General features: G+C 31.0%; 3 protein-coding genes, 1 long non-coding RNA gene and 1 pseudogene across 5 annotated transcripts; 3 read left to right on the forward strand and 2 right to left on the reverse strand.

The window, feature by feature from the left end:
- Positions 1-5,433: 5,433 nt before the first annotated feature.
- On the reverse strand, positions 5,434-6,394 carry LOC123892352. The gene is made up of 2 exons (XM_045942141.1): positions 5,584-6,394; positions 5,434-5,465 (listed from the first exon to the last, which is right to left on the reverse strand). Exons 1-2 carry the CDS (start codon positions 6,392-6,394, stop codon positions 5,434-5,436), a joined length of 843 nt encoding a protein of 280 aa, XP_045798097.1.
- Positions 6,395-14,127: 7,733 nt separating this feature from the next.
- On the forward strand, positions 14,128-14,574 carry LOC123892353 (transcription factor GTE5, chloroplastic-like). The gene has a single exon (XM_045942142.1). The coding sequence runs from the start codon at positions 14,128-14,130 to the stop codon at positions 14,572-14,574; it is 447 nt and encodes a 148-aa protein (XP_045798098.1).
- A 1,911-nt stretch (positions 14,575-16,485) lies between these two features.
- LOC123892354 lies at positions 16,486-17,050 on the forward strand. Its single transcript, XM_045942143.1, has 2 exons — positions 16,486-16,749; positions 16,853-17,050. Exons 1-2 carry the CDS (start codon positions 16,486-16,488, stop codon positions 17,048-17,050), a joined length of 462 nt encoding a protein of 153 aa, XP_045798099.1.
- Positions 17,051-22,089: 5,039 nt separating this feature from the next.
- Positions 22,090-23,012, forward strand: LOC123892355 (annotated as a pseudogene).
- A 367-nt stretch (positions 23,013-23,379) lies between these two features.
- Positions 23,380-26,187, reverse strand: LOC123893258. Of its 2 annotated transcripts, none has more exons than XR_006803393.1 (3): positions 25,612-26,175; positions 24,567-24,796; positions 23,380-23,901 (listed from the first exon to the last, which is right to left on the reverse strand). It is a non-coding gene; the product is annotated as an uncharacterized LOC123893258 (long non-coding RNA). The 2 variants fall into 2 exon arrangements; XR_006803392.1 differs by having other exon boundaries at positions 23,387-23,901; positions 24,567-25,480; positions 25,612-26,187.
- Between the last annotated feature and the right edge of the window lie 381 nt (positions 26,188-26,568).

A 26,568-nucleotide genomic window follows, 5' to 3' on the forward strand; every position in this document is an offset into this window, starting at 1 on the left:
TGTTACCAAACACCTCTAATTTTTTGAAACAAGCTTATAAGCTCATATAATAAGCTATAAGCTAGCTTATTTGTGTTACCAAAGAGAGCCAAAAACAACAACCACCACCATCATCTAACAAAAACCCAGGAAAAGGAAAATTCAGAAACTATCATCAACTCGATCACCACTGTCTCTCGAGAACGTCGTCGTTACCATCAAACTCACTGTCGGCAGCGTTGATTTCAATATCACCACCGTAACAGCCTCTCTCTCTCTATCACAATTTCGAATCTCTCTCGATCTCGATATCTCTCTCTCATATGGATATGCTTTTTTTTAATGGGTTTTTTGAATGAGTTGTTGTTTTTGTTGTTTGGATGAGTATTGTTTTTGTGAGGAAGATGAAAAAGGGTTGAATCTAGAAGAGGAAAACTGTTATGCGATGAAGAAGATGAAGTTATTTTGGATCTATGACTAGTAATAAAGGGGCAAAATTGTAATCAACAATTAAAATTTGTTTTTCCTTTATTTACAGATTTTGTGCGGGCCACTCATCAATGAAAGGGGGCAACTTGCTATAGCAGGTAAAATACAAGAGGTGCACCGATGCACCTAAAAAAAAGGGTGCATATTAGGGGCTCCCATAATAATAATATGACAAAAAATTTTTTGGATTATGATGAGATTATTTGTTAGAGATTTGTTTGTTTGTTTGATGAGGATAAAGAGGATGATATTATTGTTTGGGAGATTATGTGAGAAAATATAGGGATATTTAGATATAAAATAAATTTAGTAGTAGAATCTGTTTTTTTTTTCAAAAAAAAAACTGAAAATTAGTGGGCCGGTCCATCGGGCCATATAGGCTTTTACTTATTGGGCCGGGCTAGGCGGGCTGGGCCACGAAGTTAACGGGCCAGGCCGGGCCAGCCCCTTTATATGAACGGGCCCCCTCGGGCCGGGTCGGGCTGGACCGGGCCGACCCCTTTGACAGCTCTACTTTTACGGTTTCAACAACTACTACTAAATCTTTAAATAAATAATCTTTTTCAATGGTCTACCAATATATATTGAAATGTTGAGAAAATCAAATATTTAAGTATCCTTTAAGGACTAATATAATGATATAAATTACTAATGTAGTTATAATACTATAAATATATATTATACTTATGAAGAGAATGGAGAGAATGGAGAAGTTTTATGAGATTACTTGTTGCTCTCAAGGGGTGTCATTTACATGATCCAAAGGGTGGTATTTATACTACTAAAATTATGAATACATTAACTTAGATTTACTATTGCAAGTTGACATTTACATTGATAATTTTACATTACTATTTTAAGTTGACATTATAGATAGATATTTCAACATTAATAGTAACCAATGTCTTTCAAGATAATTTTGTTGATTTTCCAATTTATTATAACACTCCCCCTTTGAAATATCTATCATGGTGCTTTATTGAAGCTTGGTCGAGGAGATTATGATGGGAACATGTGCTGCCTCGTTAAAAACCTTATTAGGAAAAACCCATTGGGATAAAAACCTCAATAAGGGAAAAAGAGTACAACATTATGCTCCCCCTTAACCAAGCCTAGGTAATTCTTCTTCAAAGGTCTCGAAGGTGACGCATTCCAATACTTCGTACGTGTTTCTTGAAGACTGATGTAGAAAGTGCCTTTGTAAAGAGATCGGCCACATTTTCACTCGAACGAATGTATTGAATATCAACCTCTTTGTTTCTTTCTAGCTCTTGTGTGAATGAGAAGAATTTTGGAGGGATGTGTTTGGTTCTATCACTTTTGACGTAACCTTCTTTCATCTGAGTAACACATGCAGCATTGTCTTCATACAAAATTGTTGGATTCTTATCAGTTGGTAAACCAGACGTTCCTTGGATATGTTGAGTTACTGATCTCAACCATCTACATTCTTTGCTAGCTTCATGGAGGGCAATTACTTCAGCATGATTTGAAGAAGTTGCTACAAGTGTTTGCTTTTGAGATCTCCATGATATTGCGGTGTCACCATATGTAAACACATATCCAGTCTGTGATTTAGCATTATGTGGATCTGACAAATATCCTGCATCTGCATAACCAAGTAAAACTGGTTTTGTATTGTTAGAATAAAACAAACCAAAATCAGAAGTACCTCGGAGATATCGAAAAATATGTTTTATTCCTTTCCAATGTCTCTTTGTAGGACATGAACTGAATCTTGCTAGTAAATTCACTGCAAAGGCTATATCAGGCCTTGTACAGTTGGCAAGGTACATGAGTGCCCCAATGGCACTGAGGTATGGTACTTCAGAGCCAAGATCTGTTTCATTTTCTTCCTTAGGTCTAAACGGATCCTTTTCAACATTTAATGTTCTGCCCATCATTGGGGTACTCAAAGGGTTGGCTTTGTCCATGTTGAATCTTTTCAATACCCTTTCTGTATAGTTTGATTGATGTACCAATATACCATTTTTAGTATATTCAATTTGCAAACCAAGGCAGAATTTGGTTTTCCCCAAATCTTTCATTTCAAATTCTTTCTTTAAGTAATCTCTTGCTTCTTTAATTTCTTTATTGGTACCAATGATATTTAAATCATCAACATAGACAGCGATTATTACAAAACCAGATATTGTTTTTCTTATAAAAACACAAGGGCAAATAGGATTATTTACATAGCCTTCTTTAAATAAATATTCACTCAGTCTATTATACCACATGCGTCCTGACTGCTTTAACCCGTATAATGACCTCTGCAACTTTATTGCATACGTCTCTCTAGGTTTTGAGTTTTCAGGCATCTTAAATCCTTCCGGGATTTTCATATATATGTCACTATCAAGTGATCCATACAAGTAAGCAGTAACAACATCCATGAGATACATGTCCAATTTGTTAAACACTGATAAACCAATTAAATAACGAAAAGTAGTGGCATCCATAACAGGAGAATATGTTACCTCATAATCAATTCCTGGTCTTTGGGAAAAACCTTGTGCAACAAGACGAGCCTTGTATCTTACAATCTCATTTTTCTCATTTCGTTTTCTTACAAAGACCCACTTATACCCAACAGGTTTCACACCTTCAGGTATATCCACAATGGGTCCAAATACTTTTCGATTTTTAAGAGAGTTTAACTCAGTATTTATCGCATCTTTCCAATTTTTCCAATCATGTCTATTTTGACATTCATTCACAGTTTTGGGTTCAGGATCATCATTTTCATTTATGATTTCACATGCAATGGAGAACGAAAATATTTCATCAATGTTCATACCTTTTCGGCTCCACAGATTTCCTGTATTAACATAATTTATTGAAATCTCGAGATCATTCTTGTTATCGGCTTCATTATTAATGATCTCATTGTCATCATTTTGTGCTTCTTCGAGAGCACAATTTTCAATCATGGATTTGTTGTTATCTAGTGTCTTTTTAGGACCACTTTCAATCATATTCACTTTTTCTGTTTCTTTTCTTTTTCGGGGATTTTTGTCTTTGGATCCCATAGGTCGGCCACGCTTCAAGCGTGCCTTGGATGTACTTGCTACATCATTTGTTTTTGAAATATCAATTCTAGCTGGGACATTTATAGCTGGTACATGTGACTTTGTCACTCTTTTCAAATCAGTGAATGAATCTGGCAGTTGGTTTGCTAAATCTTGTAAGTGTACTATTTTCTTTACATTTTCTTCCCATGATTTATTATATGGGTCCAAATGTAATAAAGATGGTACATACCATGTTATTTCATTTTCTATGTGTTTATTTTCTCCCCCTAGTGTTGGAAATTTTGTTTCATCAAAATGACAATCAGCAAATCTTGCCTGAAAAACATCAACTGTTAAAGGTTCAAGGTATCTAATAATAGACGGTGATTCATACCCTACATATATTCCCAATCTCCTTTGAGGTCCCATTTTTGTTCTTTGTGGTGGAGCTATTGGGACATATACTGCACAACCAAAAATTTTTAAATGGGAAATATTTGGTTCCTTACCAATTGCAAGCTGATAAGGGGTGTGTTTATGATCAGCACTCGGCCTTAGACGGATGAGTGCTGCAGCATGTAAAATTGCATGACCCCAAACAGTAACTGGTAGCTTAGTTCTCATTATTAATGGTCTAGCTATATATTGAAGACGTTTTATTAACGACTCAGCTAAGCCATTTTGTGTATGCACATGAGGAACAGGGTGTTCAACAGTGATTCCAACTGACATGCAATAATTATTGAATGATTCTGATGTAAATTCACCAGCATTGTCAAGTCTAATTTTCTTTATAGTATAATCAGGAAATTGTGCTCTTAATTTAATTATTTGTGCAAGAAATTTTGCAAATGCCATATCACGACTTGACAATAAACAAACATACGACCATCTACTAGATGCATCAATTAATACCATAAAATATCTGAATGGTCCAGACGGTGGATGGATAGGTCCACATATATCTCCTTGAATCCTTTCAAGAAATGCAGGTGATTCTGTATGAATTTTGCCTGGTGAATGTTTTGTTATTAGTTTTCCAAGAGAACAGGCTTCACATGGTTTATCCTCTTTTGTAAACTTTAAACCTTTCAAAGGATGACCATGAGTACTTTCAATTATTTTTCGCATCATTGTTGAGCCAGGGTGACCTAAACGGTCATGCCATAAAATCATAGTTTTGGGGTCTTCTTTTACTACCAAATTACATTCAATTTTATGTATATATGTATAATGTAATCCCGAAGGCAATTTTGGTAGCTTTTCTAAGGTTTTCTTCTTTCCAGAAACATTAGTAGTAATATTAATATATTTCATATTGCCTTCAGTTACAGTTTCAGTGTCAAACCCTTGACGATATATGTCATTAAAACTCAACAAATTTCTCTTTGATTTAGGAGAATATAAAGCATCATTAATGACAAATTTTGTTCCATTTGGTAACATGAACATAACATTACCTGTCCCTTCTATTAAATCAGCAGGTCCTGAGATAGTATTTATCACACCTTTAGTAGAATTTAAATCATTGAAATATTTCTTACTTTTGAGGATCGTGTGGGTAGTTCCACTGTCCGGGATGCAAATGTCTTTGACATGTTCCATGTCTGACCTTCTTAAAATAAAATCAAGATTAAAGATAGGAAAACAATAAATCAATATAATACATTCAACATTATTATTCAATAACCAAATATTACACAATGCCCACCACATAAGTCATACATATTATTAAGTAATTCAAGCACACCACACAAGTCACACATATTATTAAGTAATACAAGCACACCACACAAGTCACACATATTATTAAGTAATACAAGCACACCACACATTATTCAAATACTTATTTAATTAGTTACTTAATTCATATTCATTTCATTTTCTTCTTCAACAAAATCAGCAGCCTCAAGGTAGGTAGTATCATTATTGGGTTCAACTTCATTAAAATTTACTTCCTTTCCCTTTTCTTCAACAGATGCCCTGTATTTTTTACACAGGTGTTCTGGTGTCCTACACGTCTTAGACCAATGTCCATTTTTTCCGCATCTAAAACAGATATCATCACGGTTCCTTGAGGGACCTTCTTGGATATATTTACCTTCACCTTGATGATTCTTATTATTTTGGTCATATTTAGGAGGCCTATAATTATTCACATATCCTCGTCCACGACCTCTACCACGAAAGTGGTTTCGACCGTGATTTCTGCCTCGACCATCAAAATGAGCTTTACCCCCTCGTCCTTTATGACGATTATGGCCACCACGCCCACGATTAAATGTTGTTGCATTTATTTCGGGGTATGCTATTGTTCCTGTGGGACGTGTCTGGTGGTTTTTTATCAAGAGCTCATTGTTTTGTTCTGCCACCAAAAGAGCTGCGACCAAATCAGAGTACTCAGTAAATCCCCTCATTCTATATTGTTGTTGCAACAATACTTGGGATGCATGGAAAGTTGAAAATGTTTTTTCCAATTTATGTTCTTCAGTTATAGCCACACCACAAAATTCTAATTGTGCAATAATTTGGTGCATGGCAGAGTTATATGCAACAACACTTTTATAATCTTGGAACCTTAATTTGTTCCACTGATCCATTAATGAAGGTAACAGGACTTTCCTCTGATGTCCAAATCTTGCCTTAAGTTTGTCCCATAGTATTTTGGGATCCTTGGCATTTGAATATTCTGTTTGTAATCCATCATCAAGGTGGTGTTTAATTATCCGATTTACTTTCGATTTTTTCATTGCTAATTCCTGTGAGTCAGCTGTTTGCACCTCTGCATTATCTCCTTCTAGAATTTTATCGAGCCCCTCACATGCAAGGTACTCAGTTAAGTTGTTGTTCCATGTTATATAATTATCTCCGGTTATGTTTAGAATTTTGAAATGATGCTTAACGTTTGACATGTTTATATCTAAAATACAAAAGAACAGAATCAATTTTTAATGTATAAACAATGACAAAAAAATAAATTATTTTATTCAATAGCTACGATTACAAAAACCATGATTCTATCAGCTAATAAACCAGGCTAATACTAGTAATGGTAAAACAACAAATATTGTTACTATTATAAAAGGTTCTCCTAATTCTTCATATTTGGTGATCCAGAAGATGAAAAACATAAAGACAAGTAGAGTGATAAGCATAAGAAAAAATTTAAACATTTTGGAAATATGAGTAAAAGTTTGAGAATGGTATGAAAACTTATGAGTGAAGGTGAAATATTTATAGGTGAATTTTATGAAGTGTCCGTTACGTTACCGTTGGGTTTGTGGCCGTTGGGAGATAGTGGAAAAATGTAAGCTTTTACTGTTCATGGCCGTTATGTGGCCGTTAGGGGATATGGGAAAAGTGTTAAATTTTATTGTTTGTTACCGTTGGGAATGAGTAAAAATATTCTAAGTGTGTTAAAAATCATCTAGCTCTTAAGATGCACAAATGGAGAGAACAACATGTAAAGTTATATGATAATAACTTTAAATAATATCAAATTTCAAAATCTTAATTATGAGTCTCTCGTGAAATAATATTATTGACTGAGATTTTAGTCTTCCATTAAGAATTAAAGTTAACAATATTATAGATGTGGATTTTAGTCTTCCATTTAATATGAAGATTAGTATTATAGATGAGGTTTTGGACACCTCCATTAAGTATAAAAGTTAGTCATACATATGGGGTTTTAATCCTCCATTAAGTATGAAAGTTAGTAATATAGATAGGGTTTTGAATACCTCCATTAAGTATAAAGGTTAGTCATAGATATGGGGTTTTAATCCTCCATTAAGTATGAAAGTTAGTAATATAGATGGGGTTTTGAATACCTCCATTAAGTATGAAAGTTAGTAATATAGATGGGGTTTTGAATACCTCCATTAAGTATAAAAGTTAGTCATAGATATGGGGTTTTAATCCTCCATTAAGCATGAAAGTTAGTAATATAGATGGGGTTTTGAATACCTCCATTAAGTATAAAAGTTAGTCATAGATATGGGGTTTTAATCCTCCATTAAGTATGAAAGTTAGTAATATAGATGGGGTTTTTAGACCTCCACACAAAACTTAAATAATATTCACACTTATTATAAAGTTCTTGACAAGTTGTGAGTTTTCTATAATAAGTGGGTAAAGTAGTAGTAATAAAAATAATAATAATAATAGCCACTCTGGTTATAAATCACTTGACAAATTGCCAGTTCTCTATAACGGGGCGAATAATAATTATAATTATCATAAGATTAAAGTAATAAGGATAGATGATATATACCTAGTGGTGGTAAATCACTTCCGATAGAAACGATCGTGCTGATAACGTGTTGAGAAAATCAAATATTTAAGTATCCTTTAAGGACTAATATAATGATATAAATTACTAATGTAGTTATAATACTATAAATATATATTATACTTATGAAGAGAATGGAGAGAATGGAGAAGTTTTATGAGATTACTTGTTGCTCTCAAGGGGTGTCATTTACATGATCCAAAGGGTGGTATTTATACTACTAAAATTATGAATACATTAACTTAGATTTACTATTGCAAGTTGACATTTACATTGATAATTTTACATTACTATTTTAAGTTGACATTATAGATAGATATTTCAACATTAATAGTAACCAATGTCTTTCAAGATAATTTTGTTGATTTTCCAATTTATTATAACATGAAATACATATTTCTTTAAATAAATAATATCTGTGCCCTTACCATTATGCAATTTCCGATTATTTGAATTTAGTTATGTTTTGAAAATAAAAAGGTCTCGTGAAAAGAGAGAAAACTTATGACATTTTTAACTACATTGTAACATTTTTAACTAAGGGGTGCTCCAACCCTTTTCAAAAGGTAGACAAAAAAATTATGATACAAAAAATATTAAAAATCCCACCCTATGAATGAGATTATAATCTTTTATATTCTAGTCACGAGCATAAAAGGTTTAACGTACGAATTGAATTGAGGTTATCATTTGTGTGAGTGGAAGTTATGGAATACTAAAAAGGACAAAACTTAGATACAGTACCATATGTACTGTTCCAACTGTTCTCCAATAAAATAATTACACGTGTATTTCATTTACTTTCCATCTAATGTTTTGGAGCTTCCTATGTTAACCCCTGTTGTTGGAAGCGTCGGGGTTCCGCTGTTCTCCACAAACCACCTCTGTGAATATCATGCCACCAACCTCCAATAACCATTAATGGATCTCATCTCCATTGTTGTGGTGTTGAGTTTGAAACATATGCCACCGAGAAACTCTTGATAGATTCAAAGTACTAGCACCATTTATCCCTCTTAGTTTCACCGTTTAGGGATTTTTATTTTTTTTTCTTTTTGTTTGAGCCGGAATTGAAACCAGTGGTTACATGTTGATTGTGTTTGATAAGGTAAATGTGGATAGAAGTGGTTGCACACTTGCAGGTGGCATACTATGAATTCAATCAGTGATGGTTCTGTTACGCATAGTTACGGTAATAGGTTAGAGACAATGTGGTTTTGTGAAATATAAACACCTGTAATTATTTTATTGGAGAACAGTAGGAACAGTACCATAGGTACTGTATCTAAGTTTTGTCCTACTAAAAAAGATGAATTTTTTTTGAATATTTTTGAATATTTTTTTTATACTACTATATGGTATCATATTATATTATATTATTGACTTAATTTCACTTTTGGAATATTTTTTCGTCACCGGTTCTGATTAACTTGCACTTTGGCTCTGTTTGGTAACACAAATAAGCTAGCTTATAGCTTATTATATGAGCTTATAAGCTTGTTTAAAAAAATTAGAGGTGTTTGGTAACAAGCTTTTTGTACTAGCTTATAGCTTTTTTTCAGATGCTATTTCAAGTAGCATTTGAGCTTATAGCTTATAGCTTTTTACACTTTATTCCATTTTTACCCTTTAATTTAATAACTACCCACTCTAAAAAATAAACTACCCACTATCAATTATGTAATTTTATATTTAATAACCACTTTAAAAGCTAATTTTACCAAACACTTTAATTTCAATAAGCTAGCTTTTCAGCTATCAGCTATAAGCTAGCTTTTCAGCTATCAGCTAGCTTATCAGCTATCAGCTAGCTTATAGCTTATTTTTACCAAACAGACCCTTTATCACCGTTAGAAATGAGCTAACCCAACCTTACAAAACCGTTTGTAAAGTGATGATTGCAGATGGACCAATGGATAAACATGTAAACTATTAATCCCTCCGTTCCTTTTTACTTATCGTTTTAGAAAATAATATTTGTTTCAAATTATTTGTCGTTTCGATAATTTAAGATTATATTTTATCTATTATACCCTCATGTAAATTCAATATTTAGGAGTAATTGTTGAAATCGTAGAAGATTTAATATATATTTGAAAAACTAAAGTTTTTATTTTTATTTTTATTTTTTTTGGTACATAACAGATTAATTTTTTTTTTTTGGTACATAATACAGTATATTATATTTATTGGAAAAAGAAAGTGTGTGCAAAAAAAAAGTTATTGGTGAATTAAAATAAAGATATAATAAGAAGATAAGGTGTAAAAATACGCTTTCTTAATTTATTGTGTTTTTTCTTTTTGTCTTTTTTCTTTTTAGCCAATGTACCAAAAAAATTTATTGTGTTTTTTTCAAAATGATAAGTAAATAGGAACGGAGGGAGTACTAATTTATAAAGTGCATAGAAATTAATTTTATAGTAACCCAAGAATTTCTCTTGGATTTTTTTATTTTTTTAAAAAAGAAGAAGTAACCCAAGAATGTTTAGATGGGATAACATGAATGTCTTCTATCCAATCATCACACAAACTCAAAAACAAACCCTAAACTTAACCCCAAAAACCAAACCCTATACAAAATCCAATCATCTGAACAAAAAAATCATATATTTTCATTAAAAAAATAAAATTACGAACAGAAAACACCACAATTGAAAGATCAAGATCAAACCCTAATTAGAAACAAAAATCATAAATTGCACAAAAAATAAATAAAATCAAAATTGAAGGAAGGGATTTACAAAGGGGTTGAATTTAATTTAATAAAATATTAATTTTTTTGGCCTTCTTTCTTCTGGGTTTGTCTCTGCAAAAGATCCCAAGGATGTAGAGAAGAAACAATACAAGACACGGAAGAAAAATTGGAAATATAAAATAAACGGTTTTTAATTTATGGTAGAAAATGGAGAATAATAAACAGATGATGATGCAGTGTTGGTTTTTTTTTGTTTTTGTTTTTGTTTTATTTTATTTTATGGTAAGATGAAAATGTAGTGAACCTATCAATGCAGGATCATGTTTCTTGGGTCCAAATAAAATGGGCTAAATATTGAAAACGTAGAAGTAGGGGTAGTACAAGCAAAGCTACAATTTCAATTTTTATTCATTAATCCTCTTATTTGCATCAGGAATCAAATTCAGATTCTCCCGAACGATTCTTCTTAGGATGAACTTTTTAAAGTGATTTAGTAGAGTGTTCAAAGTTCGAACTCTAACTTTTATATTTAAAATGCAATAGTCCTATTAACTGAATTATATTTACGGAAGCACTACAATCAAAGATTTATATGGTGTTAAACCAAAAAAAAAAAAATTATATGGTGTTATACTAGTATTATTTTTCTTGGAGAAAAAGAAAGGGGAGAACTTGTTTTCTTTAACTAAAATTAGCGGGTCAGACAAGCGCGTTCCGCACCTGCCTGTGTCTAACTTATGACAAAAAAAATAAATCTTATGTTATGAAATTAAAAGTCAGAGATTAATAAAATTTTGCAATTAAAAAATGTACCTTATTTAAATTTCTGCAAGAATTGTGATCGTTGGAAGATCTTAATAAGAAATAATCACTGTGTAGTTATAAGAACCATTGTGCTGTTATAATATGTTATATTATTAGACGCCTTATTAGATCTATTGTGTTAACCATTGTGCAGTTATAAGAACCACTGTGCAGTTATAATATGTTACATTATTAGACGTCTTATTAGATCTAATGTGTTATTTGAATTTAAAATTTAAATTTAAAATGAAGGGTAATTTGAACAATATAAAAAATTCAGCCCAAACTTACCTATATTGTTATAAATATTGCTATAGATTACATAGATTATAAAATAATAAAATATTTTTAAAATAAAATAAAGTGTCATGGAACTTGGTTTTCTTGAAGGATATGTTTTAAGGAGCTCAATAATTACTTTAGTCTAATGTCCTGATTATAATATTTTCTGTTTTGATAATATATGGATTTAAGTACTTGTAATATGCGTTGTCAAAAAAAAAAAATAATGGGAATGTTTTTGGTCTATATCCAAATAACTTTTATGTTTATATCAAAATAAAATATAGGTTAAATATGTTTTTGGTCCCTATAAAATGATAATTTTTTTAGTTTTGTTCTTACTTTTAATTTTTACTAAATTTTTAGTCCTTATAAATTTTTTCTTACGCACGGTTTTAGTACCTACTAAAACTAAATTTTTTTAATTATCATTAATCTGTTAAATTTTTTAATGATTTTTTTTAGGAATGTTTAAAATATCATATAATGTTTATTTACTAAAATTTTGAATTTTAGCTATTTTTTTTTGAATGAACTTTTTACGATGTTCTAAATATACCTAGAAAAAAAAAATAGCTCAAAAATATAACTTATATAAGTTGTCTTAACAGTAGAGATTAAAATTGAGTGGAGTTTAATATCTAGGACTAAATTTTTTGTAAAAATTAAGTACTTATTCAACCCTAAATTAACTATTTTGTAGGATAAAAAACATATTCAACCCTAAATTTTATTTGGGCTGTGACCAAGTATTTTTCCGTTTATATATAAAAAAAAATGGTTTATCTAAAAAATAGTCGGTTTAGAGAATATACATAGAGCTGTCAAAGGGGTCGGCCCGGTCCAGCCCGACCCGGCCCGAGGGGGCCCGTTCATATAAAGGGCCTGGCCCGGCCTGGCCCGTTAACTTCGTGGCCCAGCCCGCCTAGCCCGGCCCAATAAGTAAAAGCCTATATGGCCCGATGGACCGGCCCACTAATTTTCAGTTTTTTTTTTTGAAAAAAAAAAACAGATTCTAGTACTAAATTTATTTTATATCTAAATATCCCTATATTTTCTCACATAATCTCCCAAACAATAATATCATCCTCTTTATCCTCATCAAACAAACAAACAAATCTCTAACAAATAATCTCATCATAATCCAAAAAGTTTTTTGTCATATTATTATTATTATTATTATTATTATTATTAGCGGCCAGTGTCAGTTTGTGTGATCCACATTTTCTATTTTGCCTTATGTTTTGGTGAGTTTGTTAATAAAAGATTTTTACAGCTAAAAAAAAAGACGCGTCTTATGTTATGGTGAGTTTGTTAATAAAAGTTTTCTGCTGCCCAAAAAAAAAATTAAGGGTATTGTTGTTATTATGAAAAGTTCACACCAAATTTTTTTGTATCCTCTTTATACATAGGTATTGATTTCCACCTCGTATCTCAGTATTTTATATCTACTTCTAATATAATCAAATTAATTACTACCAAAGTTACTAATTTATTCTTAGTAGTTTTAACTATATTCCAAGTTTTATATCCTTCATTGTAATTTCACAACAAAAAAATATAGAAAGAATATAAGATAAATACAATAAAAACATGATATGCTTAGAAATATGAATAAAACAGATTATAGATAGGAACAAAACACAAATAATAACAATAAAACGATAATTTGTTTTAAAAAAAATAATAAAACGACAAAACTAATAAAAAAGATTATATATAATTTATGCGTAAAAATAGGATCAAAATATAACAATAAAAAAATTATAGAATTTTTTAAAATATTTTTTAAATTTTTTAAGGGGCCGGCCCAGAAGCCCGTGGGCCGGCCCATGACGGCCCATGAAAAAGCCTGGCCCGATAAGGTCTGGCCCGATAAGGCCCGGCCCGCTAAAGTCTGGCCCAATAAGGTCTGGCCCGATAGGCCTAATAGGCCGGCCCAATAGCCCGACCCATTTTGACAGCTCAAAATATACATACTGTCATTAAAAAATTATTATTTAAAAAAGAAAATTATGATGATTAAATTAAATAGATATAGCGTGATAAGAAAGCAAAAAAAATATAACCGTTATAGGTTTAGGTGTGTTATATATAGATAGAGTCGTACACTCCTTAAGCCATCACAAATCACAACAATCGAAACAAAGTGTGTTTCTAATTTCTATCATCTTTCCTAATTGTTTTGTTCATTCCACAAACACACTAATCATAATCACATTATGGTTTCCTTAACCACTACTACTTTTGAACCACCCACAAAGAAGCGCCGTCTCATCATTAAACTTTCATACCCATCTCAAAACAGTGATCAAGAAAGTGATTATCATAAGAAGACTTGTTATTTGGTTACAAAGCCTCAAGAAAATGTTGTTGTTCCAATCAAAGACAATGATGTTGTTGTTGGTTCTACTTCTACCAAGATTATCAACAACACTGTTCTTGCTGCTGCTGATCATAAAGAAAGGTACTTTCTTGATCCTAGGGTTGATTCAAAAAATGGGTTTGATGGAAAGTTGAAGAAGGATTGTGCAGAAACAGATTTGTTGATGATCAAGAAAAATAAACCAATGGAACATTACAAAAGGATGCAATGTTGGGTTATTGTGAAGAGAATGATTGAAGGGAGAGACGGCTGGGCATTGAAAGAATCTCTTGATCTCAAATTTTTGAAGGGTGTGGAGAAGAACAAATCAAAGGTACAGAAAGCAATTGGTTTGAAAGATATTGAAGCGAAGTTGAAATCATATTCAACTCCAGATGAATTTGCAAAGGATATGAGGTTTGTTTTCTCTCAAGGATTGCTTTACCATCCAAGGCATATTGTTCACAGAATTGCAGAAAAATTTAGTGAAACTTTTGAGAACAAGTGGAAATCTTTGAATGAAGAATGGACAACTGAAGAAAGGAAACTGAAAAGGATTCATAAGAGGAAGAGGGAACAAGTTGTTTATGATAATGAAAGGAAAGGTCTCAGCTTTCAACCCAAAAGCTCACAACTTTGTGCAAGATACTGAAGTTTCAATTATGTCAATTAGTTATTGTCATAAACTGTTCATATTATATGTATTTTTTCCAATTATTACTACTTCAATAAAGTTGTAATTTAGCTTTTACTATCTCACAAATTGTCTTAATTAGAGTAATTTTTTTCTTGGTAATCTTGCTACCTGCTCAAATTCTTGATTATTGTTGACAAAGCTTAATATCTAAAGAAAAAGACTATTGATTGAGGGGGAAAAACAGAACACTCTGTTAGTATAGTACTAAATTGATAAAAATGTATAGTACTAAATATAATTCTTTATGGTACTCACTAGAGTTGAAGGTCTATAATAAAATGATATCCTATGTATGTGTACTTATGCTTATTATGTATGTGGACAATGAATATACTTTGGTTCAGAACCAGAACCAGAATTCTGGAAAGGCGCTTGAGTTATTCACTGTAATGTTAAGAGAAGGAGTGAAACCTGATGAGTATTGTATTTGTAGTTTGTTAAGTATTATGAGTTGCTTATGTGTAGGGTCACAGGATCACATTACATTAGTCTCAATTCTAACTGCATGTGCTGATCTCCGTTTCTTGCATAGAGGTAGAGAAATTCATGGTTATGCTTTTTGTTGACGATGGTGAGAAGCCTGACCTTATTGGTTGGACATCCATCATAGTGAGCTATGATCAACACGTTAAAGTCGCAGATGCCTTAGCTGCATATGAACTTATGAAAAAAGAGAAGGAATCCAACCTGATACAGTAACTTTTGTTGGGATTCTATCAGCTTGTAGCCATAGTGAACTTGTTGAAGAAGCTTTCTTCTATCTTGATTCAATGTTTCAAGACTACAACATCACACCGAGTCACGGGCACCAAATATGTTATCTTTACTATCTTCTTGTTAAGTTAGACACACTTTATGCTTAATATTTTTTTAAATATAATTAAATTGGCTTATTCATTTTTTTAAATGGAACCAATAAATTAATTTGGTTAATTTTTTTTTTGGAAAAAAGTTTATTTTTCCTTTCAAAAACCAAATGGTGCGCACCCAGAAAAAAGTTATCTTTACTGTCTTGTTCTCCGGTTAAATAGTAAGATCATAAAATTTTTAATACAATAAATAAAAATTCTAAACAATATTAATCAGCGGGTGAAACTAATTTATTTTAAGAAGTAAAAAAATAACATTTAAAAAAGCACTATGCCTAAAAAAAGAATACAATAAAGTGTTTAATACAAACTGGATCCGAGATAACATACAAGCTAATTAAAGGAACGAAGAAAGTGTAAAAATATCAATTATTGTATTAAAAATCGGAAAGGTCAATTATTTTGTGATGGGGTAAAATATCAATTAATCTTTTTATGTATGTACCAAAATCTTTGTTTTTATGGACCTAAATTTTTTTTTTTAAAAATTTTGTTAACTAATGTCCTTCCCTAAATTAAATGAGTCTTTCTAAAACAAAACCTAAATGAGTAAAAAAAAGATATTAAATGGTACAATAAAAAAGATATTAAATTTAGTAAAAAAAAAAGATATTAAATGATACAATAAAAAAGATATTAACAGTTTTTTTTTTTTTTTATCAAATGGATTCAAAAGAAATTCATGATGCGATAAGAAAGATTTAGTTTTGGGCCCATAAAAAAAGATTTATATCACAAAAAAAAAAAGATTTAGTTTTGAAAAATTTAATGATATCTAATAAATAAATCTTATCTAATAAATGCATCATAATTTCATATCCAATTAATAGGCATAAACAGTTAATAAAGATTTTATAAATGATTATGAAAAGATTTAGTTGTGAAAAAGATTTAATCTTACTGTTTTATACCTATATAATTAAGAAGAGACGCACACATAAACCTTCAAACTAATCAAACCCCAAAATCTTCATCTTAGCCATTGCATACAGATACAATGAGTTCTTCATTGTTACCAATTACAAGTGAACCTCGTAAGCGTCTGATCATAAAAATTTCGTATCCTCAAAAGCGTGTTAACGATGATTCTTTCAACGATGATCACTCTCAAAAGAGGAGAAGGATTAATGAACATTATGGAAAGCCAATTGTTTCATGTTATTGGCTTGATTCAACCATAAGTTTGTCTGAACATAACAAGAACAAAAACATTCTTTCTCATACCAACGACCAAAAGTCGTTTGGTGAAGAAAACTCAAAGGTTTCTTCCAAAGATCACCCTTCGGGAACTTATTGTGAAGAGAATGGTTGAAGGGAAAGATGGTTGGGCATTGAAAGAATCTCTTGATCTCAAATATTTGAAGGGTTTGGAGAAGAACAAATCAAAGGTACAAAAGACAATTGGATTGAAAGATATTGAAGCAAAGTTGAAATCATATTCAACTCCAGATGAATTTGCAAAGGATATGAGGTTTGTTTTCTCTCAAGGATTGCTTTACCATCCAAGGCATATTGTTCACAGAATTGCAGTAAAATTTAGTGAAACATGGCAATTGGTTTGAAAGATATTGAATCACGTTGAAATCATCATATTCAACATGAGATGATTTTTCAAGGATATGAGGTTGGTTTTCTCACGTGGATTGATTTACCATCCAAATGATATTGTTCATAAAATTGCAATGAAATTTAGTGAAACTTTTGAGACCAAATGAAAAATTTTAAACGAAGAATGGACACTTGAAGAAAGAAAATTGGAAAGGATTCGAAAGAGGAAGGGAACAAGTTTATGATAATGAAAATGAAAGGTCTCAATTTCCACCATAAAAGCTCACAACTTAGTGCTAGATACATTAAATTAGTATTTACAATTGTTTTCTATTTTTTAATATATATATATATATATATATATATATATATATATATATATATATATATATATATATATATATATAATATTATTTACATGATATGCATGACTTAAAATCATATATTACATGAATTATACGGAGAAATGATTCTTTAAAAAATTATATATTAGTGGTGTTATGCATGTAATAATTGGTTTAGGTGTTTTCAGTAATTTGTATGCATGAATCAAAAATTCATATCTAATACATGAGAACGAAGGAAACTCAATTATGTATGATTTTTTAAGGCTTAAATATGAAAACGGTCCCTGCAATTACGTCTTGTTTTGATATTAGTCCCTATAAAAAACAAGTTTGATTTTAGTCCCTGCAAAATCTCAAAAATTTTAAAAAGGTCCTTGAACTAAATTTTTTGCTGACATGTCAATTTACTGTTGACGTGGCAGATGCTGAGTAGGATTTTTGATGACATGGATATTTAATTTATTTTTCATGTAAATTTTAAATTGTAAATAACTTTTTTATTCTTTCAGAAAAAGACAAATTTAATTAAAAAACAGAGTGTTAAAAGGGAAATAGAGAGGGGTTATTGGGTAAATTTTTTTTATTGGGTTAATTGAAAATTAGGGTTATTTGCAAGAAGAAATCTGTGCGACGGATTCAGAGCTTCATATTCTTCAAAACCGATTTCATATCACGAGTTTTACCTTCATCCGATTTATTCTATTCTCAGTGATTACTTTTCTTGTGTTTTGTTCTGATGAATCAATAAAACGGTCCCTTCATCCTACTCAACATCTGCCACATCAGCAATAAATTGACATGTCAACAAAAAATCCAACTCAAGGACCTTTTTAAAATTTTTGAGATTTTGCAGGGACTAAAATCAAATTTTTTTTTACAAGGACTAATATCAAAACAAGGCGTAATTGCAGGGACCGTTTTCATATTTAAGTCATTTTTTAATATTCAAATTTAAATTTTTTTCATTTAAACTTCATAATATATTGGTTGTATCATGCATGTAGTTAGTGGCGGAGCCAGGAAAAAATATTCGGATGGGCCACTCAAAAATTATATTGCATATAAAAAATTTAAGTTATATTTCATGCACAAAATTGATGATAAAAAAATTATATGTTTTATTATATTACATGTATATTAATGTATATTAAAAGGAGAATGATTGTTCTTAAATAAAATTAGTTGTAAACTTTTTTTTTAAAAAAGATGGTTATTGTGAATTTTTTATTGATAAAAAAGTTGTGTTTTATTCACACAAAAAGAAGTTTTGAATTTATTTCTTTTTCTATCATTTAAAAAATTACAATAACAAACTATTAATTTAAAAATTATCAAGAAAATAAAATTTCATCTTGTTATAAAAATTTATAATGTAATATTTTAAAAGCATATAGACAAACAATGTTTTTTAAATCCTTCAAAAAAAAAACAATGGTTTTTAAAGGTAATTTAAAAGCATAGATATGAAAAGCAATCTTTTTTAAAAAATGGGAAAAAAAAAAATGCAAGCTATAGACAATGAACCCACAACCTCTCCACACAAGAAGCACTTTACAACCAAGTAAGCCAAGTGTTTCAATCGTTAATTTTAAGAGCACACAAATATAAATACTATATACTTGTAATTTTATTAAAATATTATGGGTACTATAGTAATTTCCTATTTTTGGGGTGGGCCATGGCCAGCCATGCCACCCCTAGCTCCGCTACTGCATGTAGTTGATTGTTGTTGTTCTTAGTGATTGATATGTATGACTTTGTAAATCATATTTGACATATAAAAATTAAGGAAAATGTTACTTCCTCCGGTCTCATATATAAGCAACAAAACAAAAAATTTAGAAGTCTCAAATATAAGCAAAAGCTACTATAATCATTATATTTATTATCAATGTTCCAATTTTACCCTTAGTTTCACTTTTACCCATAATAAATAGTATTTAATTTAAAACAAAAAGTAAAGTTAAAATTGAAAATGACATACTTTATTTAAACATTTACTTCACTTTCTTAAAGGATGTGTTTTTTTTTTTTTTTGCTTACATTCAAGACTAGAGAAGTATTTAGTAAGAATCATATGCGGCATCATTTAACACTTACAAATCATAACCATCGGTAAAAAGCTCGCTTGTTATACGGGATCCGGTACATCCAGTAGAGCAAAGCAGCGTTCCCTTCTTTTCGGCGGCATCCTTCCGCATTGGGCAACAGTCTATAATTACCTATGACGAGATGAGTATCCCATGTATGGTTAGTCATTCTTTGATTGATCAAATTCCCTAATTTTTTTTATAAGCAAAAGATGAATTATAGAGAGTACAAGGGGTACTCAACCCTTACAATTCAAAATATATATTTTTATGGATTCTTTTCTTTCTAGTGTAAATCTTTTTTACTAAATAGCAATGCTCAAGGATTAATAAGGAAAAATCAACCGTGTAATTTATCTAATTATTTACCTAATCAATTGATCAGTCACATGGAGATTTCCATTTAAAATTTAATTATCATTATTATTATTAATGTTTAAATTTTAAAAAATAAATAAATCAATTGACCAGTCCAGTTAATTATAATTATAATTGTCTTGCATTGTTCTAGATCACTTATAGTTTGTGGCTCCCAATTACCAATTCAAGAAATCATGTGTAGTTTGTTTTTTATTTCTTTTTTTTCTCTAAGCTTTTTTTTAAGGTTATTTGAGAATTAACTATATGAACCTAATATTGGAACTATATTCAGTTACTTATAAAAGTTACTCCCTCAGTTCCACAATAAGTATAATCAATTAACTCCATTGTACACATATTAAGAAATTAGCAACATCTTACTAATTTTACATTACATATCTAATTCTTAATTTGGAAACAAAGCTAATAGAGCAAAGGCATGTAAAATATTTAATTATTTTCGAACATAGGAGGAAAGACACGTAATTTTTTTTTATCATTTCTAACATAGTTCTTAGAAATGGGTATTGGGCCTAACTCATCCTTACAAAACCGGCTTGTAAGGTGAGGATTGCCTCCAGTATATAAACACTTAGTCAGACCATCTCTCAACCGATGTGGGACTCTTAACACACCCCCTCATGCCCAGCACTTTTGGGCTGGGTGCGTGGATATAAACGGTGGGTGGCCCGATAGCGGAAGCCTGATAACAGGTGGCCCAACGGATCGGGGAGAGGCTCTGATACCATCTTAGAAATGGGTATTGGGCCTAACTCATCCTTACAAAACCGGCTTGTAAGGTGAGGATTGCCTCTAGTATATAAACACTTAGTCAGACCATCTCTCAACCGATGTGGGACTCTTAACAATAGTAGCAAAGATGAGTAATTTTTTATCAAGTATTTTAGTAGTTAGAAAATTCATCTTAAAGGTGAATGAAGTGTCTGAAATTCGAACTTCAACTTCCATATATATAATACGATGTTCGTATCAATTGAGCTAAGTTCCTCCAAAGACACATAATTTTACTGGAGAGAAATGAAGTATGAATATCAGTAATCTTTATATAAAAGGAAAAAACTGAACACTATAGTCTATAAGGCTTGCCATACTTAAACAGAATTTCATATTGCTTGCATAGTCTATCCATCTCCTTTGTATTGCATGGCAATATGGCAAAAGGTGTATCCCATCCCATTGATAAAAATTATGGTACTGAACTGACTAGGTTTGAAAAAGACACCGTCATGCAAGGTCATTTTTGTTAAGATTGCAGATTCGCAGTGTAAATTAATCACAACATCGTAATTTTTTTTATAAAAATGGTATGTTTTTTAAGGTTTGCGTTTGTAATAATAGATAGATCTTTAAGTTTTTTAGGTAATAAATAAGTTATTTACATTTTTAATTTATTGCAACGTTATATTTTAAGTTATTCTCCGTTACAAAAATGCTGAAGTAACTTAGGGAAGCAGTAGTGAACACTATATTTTTACTTCCAAATCACAAGAAGTATCTTTTAGTGCAAGTTAACACTTATGTTAGCGTTTTAAAAAAGGATGTTGAAAACAATAAATTAGAAACTTAAAGTAACTATTTTTTTTTTGGCTTAAATAGTTACTTTAAGTAGAAACAGACAGGAGTATTTATTCGATTTGATTAAATAGAATTTTGTTATCGCTGGCCTGTATACATGTGGAAGGCAAAAAATTACACTCATGTATGCAATGTGGATTTGAAATCCCAATAGGATTGGAGACTTAAAGTAAAAAAAATTGAAATAGGGGATCAAAAATTGGTTTTTAAAATAGGTGATGAAAACAAAACCTAAATGAGTAAAAAAAAAATTAAATGGTACAATAAAAAAGATATTAAATTTAGTAAAAAAAAAAATATTAAATGATACAATAAAAAAATATATTAACAGTTTTTTATGGTTTATATTCAAAAAGTTTTTTTTTTTAAAAAAATGGATTCAAAAGAAATTCATGATGCGATAAGAAAGATTAAGTTTTGGAAAAAAAAAAGATTTAGTTTTGAAAAATTTAATGATATCTAATAAATAAATCTTATCTAATAAATGCATCATAATTTCTTATCCAATTAATAGGCATAAACAGTTAATAAAGATTTTATAAATGATTATGAAAAGATTTAATCTTACTGTTTTATACCTATATAAGAAGAGACACACACATAAACCTTCAAACTATTCAAACCCCAAAATCTTCATCTTAGCCATTGCATACAAATACAATGAGTTCTTCATTGTTACCAATTACAAGTGAACCTCGTAAGCGTCTTATTATAAAAATTTCGTATCCTCAAAAGCGTGTTAACGATGATTCTTTCAACGATGATCACTCTCAAAAGAGGAGAAGGATTAATGAACATTATGGAAAGCCAATTGTTTCATGTTATTGGCTTGATTCAACCATAAGTTTGTCTGAACATAAGAAGAATAACAACCTTGTTGCTCATACAACCGACCAAAAGTCGTTTGGTGAAGAAAACTCAAAGGTTTCTTCCAAAGATCACCCTCCGGGAACTGAAAATTATGGCTTAAAGAAGAAGAACAGTGGCATTACAAGAGAACTGAAAATTCATGTTGTTGCTGATCATAAAGAAAGGTACTTTCTTGATCCTAGGGTTGATTCAAAAAATGGGTTTGATGGAAAGTTGAAGAAGGATTGTGCTGAAACAGATTTGTTGATGATCAAGAAAAATAAACCAATGGAACATTACAAAAGGATGCAATGTTGGGTTATTGTGAAGAGAATGATTGAAGGGAGAGACGGTTGGGCATTGAAAGAATCTCTTGATCTCAAATTTTTGAAGGGTTTGGAGAAGAACAAATCAAAGGTACAGAAAGCAATTGGTTTGAAAGATATTGAAGCCAAGTTGAAATCATATTCAACTCCAGATGAATTTGCAAAGGATATGAGGTTTGTTTTCTCTCAAGGATTGCTTTACCATCCAAGGCATATTGTTCACAGAATTGCTACGAAATTTAGTGAAACTTTTGAGAATAAATGGAAAAGTTTGAATGAAGAATGGACACTTGAAGAAAGGAAAGTGAAAGGATTCATAAGAGGAAGAGGGAACAAGCTGTTTATGATAATGAGAGGAAATGTCTCAGTTTCCAACAGAAAAGATCACAACTTTGTGCAACATACTGAAGTTTCTACTAGCATGATGTCATGATACTGATAATTTCAATTATGTCAAATTAGATATTGTCATGCACTGTTCATATTATATATATATTGTTTCCAATTATTACCACTTCAATAATAAATTTGTAGTTTAGCTTTTATTATCTCACACATTTACTAGCATTATTTCTGTTTTTTTTTTTTCTTTCTCTAAAGGTTGTCTCATAATTTAACATTCTTAATTAGAGTAAATTTTTTCTTGGTAATCTGGCTACCTGCTTAAATTAAGACAATGGATTAATTAAATTTTTCAAAACAAATTGGCAACAGGTTGTTAACTAGTTTTGTCCTCCATTAAATTCTTGATTATGGTTGACAAAGCATAATATCTAGAGAAAAAGACTATTGATTGAGTGGGAAAAACAGAACACTCTGTTAGCATAGTACCAAATTTATAAAAATGTATAGTACTAACACATATTGACTAAATATCTTTCTTTATAGTACTAACTAGAGTTGAAGGTCTATAATAAAATGATATCTTTGGACAATGACATTATGTATGTGGATATCATGACTATACTTATATTAACTAATTTATAAATTTAAACTAGGTTTAAACTCTGACAGAATGCTCAACTTTTCGGTGGCAGTTTCCCTCTCTCCTGGCAGCAAGACGTCTGCCAATTCCAATTCTCATCAGCCTCTGAGAGGCCCCTGGGTTTGCAGCTTTGCTAAACAAACTAGGATCAAGATTCTTGAAGCAAACTGGACCCAACCATCTATGGTGCCAACGCCAAGAACATTACACACATTATCAATAAACCATCCATCATCGTTGTCTTCTCCCCCAATCTTCAAGATATCGCGCCACCAAATTAATTGTCCGCTAGTGAGAGTATTTGTTAGCATCCTACAGAAGTGACTTGTATTTGTTAGCATGTGGTGCAAATATAACAAATTAACGTTGTGGATCACGGGTAGGAAGTGGATTTTGGCATATAAAGTAAGCAGACATCATAGGATGTAGATTCAATATTTCCCTCACCATTTTCTTTTATAGTTTTCGGAAACAGATCTAGCATTTTTCAGAAATTACGAAAATGTCAAAACACTAATTTCATTGTTTCTGTAAATACATTCTTCCTAACTTGCCTTCTATCACAATTGTTCATGACATAAGTCTGTTATCTCCTTGTTAGCAATTAAAAGGAACATGACATAACCATGTTAAATTTGCCTAAGTTATATTGTACATTATGGCATAACGGACTTTGTAGATGCAATATATCAGTTATAGATCCATGTCCTTGAGAAATATGAACCGAAAACAACTGTAATGGATCATGGATTTTGAAATAATTTGAACACTATTTGAGGCTTCTTTAAAAACCAAATATATATTATTGCAGACTTATCAAGGAACTCGCCACTATGTCTTGTTTTCCACCCTTTCATTGGTATCGGTAAACAAAACCATTTACAAATATGATTTAAAACAGTGAACTTATGATTTCAACACAAAACAAATATTCTATGTAAGCTCAATCAAAGAAATAATGATAGTAAGCATCATACCTTAATACTACTTCTAATCAATGAAGCTAATCTTTGAGGGACACTGAATTTTTGAGGAGTACTGATAAATCCCTAGTAGAATGCTCCATGAGCCAGATATTCGACTACAAAAGACTATCAATCACACTCCAACGAATAATGTAGTATTACCCGGTTATTTTCGTCAGTGGCATGGAAGGTACTGTTGGAGGTATTTCACGGCCGCCAAGTAACAGCAGTACAGATTGAACCTGACAATGACACCTAGGATTATTTTCTATAATCAAACCACATGTAGGGAATAGTCCATAATTTAACGAATACGATAAAATTTTCCACTTTAAATGCATTGAAAATTGAGAAAAGACAAGTATATAAATGTGCTTATGAAGTAGGAAGAAAAGTTAGTCAGCATTACTGGTTTGATCCAATTCATGAACAACCAAACATGCATAAAAGAGATATTCATCAAAACACTTTTTTAGTAAAAACAAAAGCATATTTGCAATGTTTATAACTGTACTTGCCCAACTCACTATAGCAATATATTTTCCAAGCCCATGTTTGTATAAGTAACTTAATTAAGCACTTATAGCATAAGCGCTTATCTATAACACCAGCTTTGGCTAAGACAAGAAATTGTAGACCTTTATATTTAGACACTATTATTATACACACACACACAATGTACACACACACACACGGTGATAGGCGCGATTTGCGCCTTACCGGGCTTGGAAGAAAAATGAACACAGTTTCTGATTTAATATTGAAATTCATACACAAGATCTTGTAGTAAAATTATACAACTAAAGTTGACATCCAAAACACAACAATGCTGTCAAAATATACAACTCCGACGGCGGCGGCGATTCTGAAATTGGCTCCTCTTCATCATCCGGTAACCGTAAAATGACTCGCCAATCAGGCTTAAACTGCCAAAGAAATACACTGGTAAATGCGTCCCAATTCATCCATCGATGGTGTGGATACCATCGGAGACACCATGTGAGTGGTGATTGGCACAAACATATGGCATGCAGGAAAAATGTTAAAATTAAATTACCTTGCTTTTGGTGTCTGCATTATTTCTCTTCAGGATTTCACAACAATTGATTAAGTCGAGAGTTTTAATGCTACCCAAACATGTGAACCATATAAACCAATCAACAAATCAATGCTTCATAGGACAAATTTCCAATTACCTAATTACCAATTTATAGGGAACATTGGAAAAATAACTAGAAAAAATTAACAAAATTATAAACTGAAGCTGAAGTTGAACGATGAACAAAACTAAATTGAAGCTTGAGAGGTTATGAATTGAAGCTTTGCTGAGAAACTGAATCGAAGCTTGAGAAGCTGAGAAGAATTTGCTTAATCGAAGCTTCAGAGAACTGAAATTCAATTGAAAGATTCTAGTCACGAGCATAAAAGGTTTAACGTACGAATTGAATTGAGGTTATCATTTGTGTGAGTGGTAGTTCTAGAATACTAAAAAAGATGAATTTTTTTGATATAATGATCCATTTGATCAAAAGGAAAGAAGTAAAAGAATTCTTTTTGAAGAAGGAAGTAAAAGAATTCTTAAATTCAATGTTTCAAGGATTTGGGTAAAGATATAATGATAAAAACATTTATGTGGTTGCTTTTGGCCCAACGTGAATGATTTCTCGGACTTTTTTCACGACACAACGGTATTAGTCAATAGTGTTCAAAGTTCGAACTCTAACTTTTATATTTAAAATGCAATACAATCAAAGATTTATATGGTGTTAAACCAAAAAAATAAAATTATATGGTGTTATACTAGTATTATTTTTCTTGGAGGAAAAGAAAGGGGAGTACTTGTTTTCTTTAACTAAAACTAGCGGGTCAGACAAGCGCGTTCCGCACCTGTCTGTGTCTAACTTATGACAAAAAAAAATAAATCTTATGTTATGAAATTAAAAGTCAGAGATTAATAAAATTTTGCAATTAAAAAATGTACCTTATTTAAATTTCTGCAAGAATTGTGATCGTT

Source organism: Trifolium pratense, linkage group LG6 (assembly GCF_020283565.1).
Source record: "Trifolium pratense cultivar HEN17-A07 linkage group LG6, ARS_RC_1.1, whole genome shotgun sequence".
Lineage (NCBI taxonomy): Eukaryota > Viridiplantae > Streptophyta > Magnoliopsida > Fabales > Fabaceae > Trifolium > Trifolium pratense.

Bases quoted from the DNA above. Each gene is read 5' to 3' on its own strand.
- LOC123892352 (XM_045942141.1), bottom strand. From the start codon at position 6,394: ATGTCAAACGTTAAGCATCATTTCAAAATTCTAAACATAACCGGAGAT. The intron at 5,466-5,583 runs GTAAATATATCC...TAAAAAATACAG, and splicing joins TAAGAATCATCAAGGTGAAG to GGCATCTGTTGAAGAAAAGG.
- LOC123892353 (XM_045942142.1), top strand. From the start codon at position 14,128: ATGGAACATTACAAAAGGATGCAATGTTGGGTTATTGTGAAGAGAATG.
- LOC123892354 (XM_045942143.1), top strand. From the start codon at position 16,486: ATGAGTTCTTCATTGTTACCAATTACAAGTGAACCTCGTAAGCGTCTG. The intron at 16,750-16,852 runs GTTTCTTCCAAA...AAATATTTGAAG, and splicing joins TTGGTGAAGAAAACTCAAAG to GGTTTGGAGAAGAACAAATC.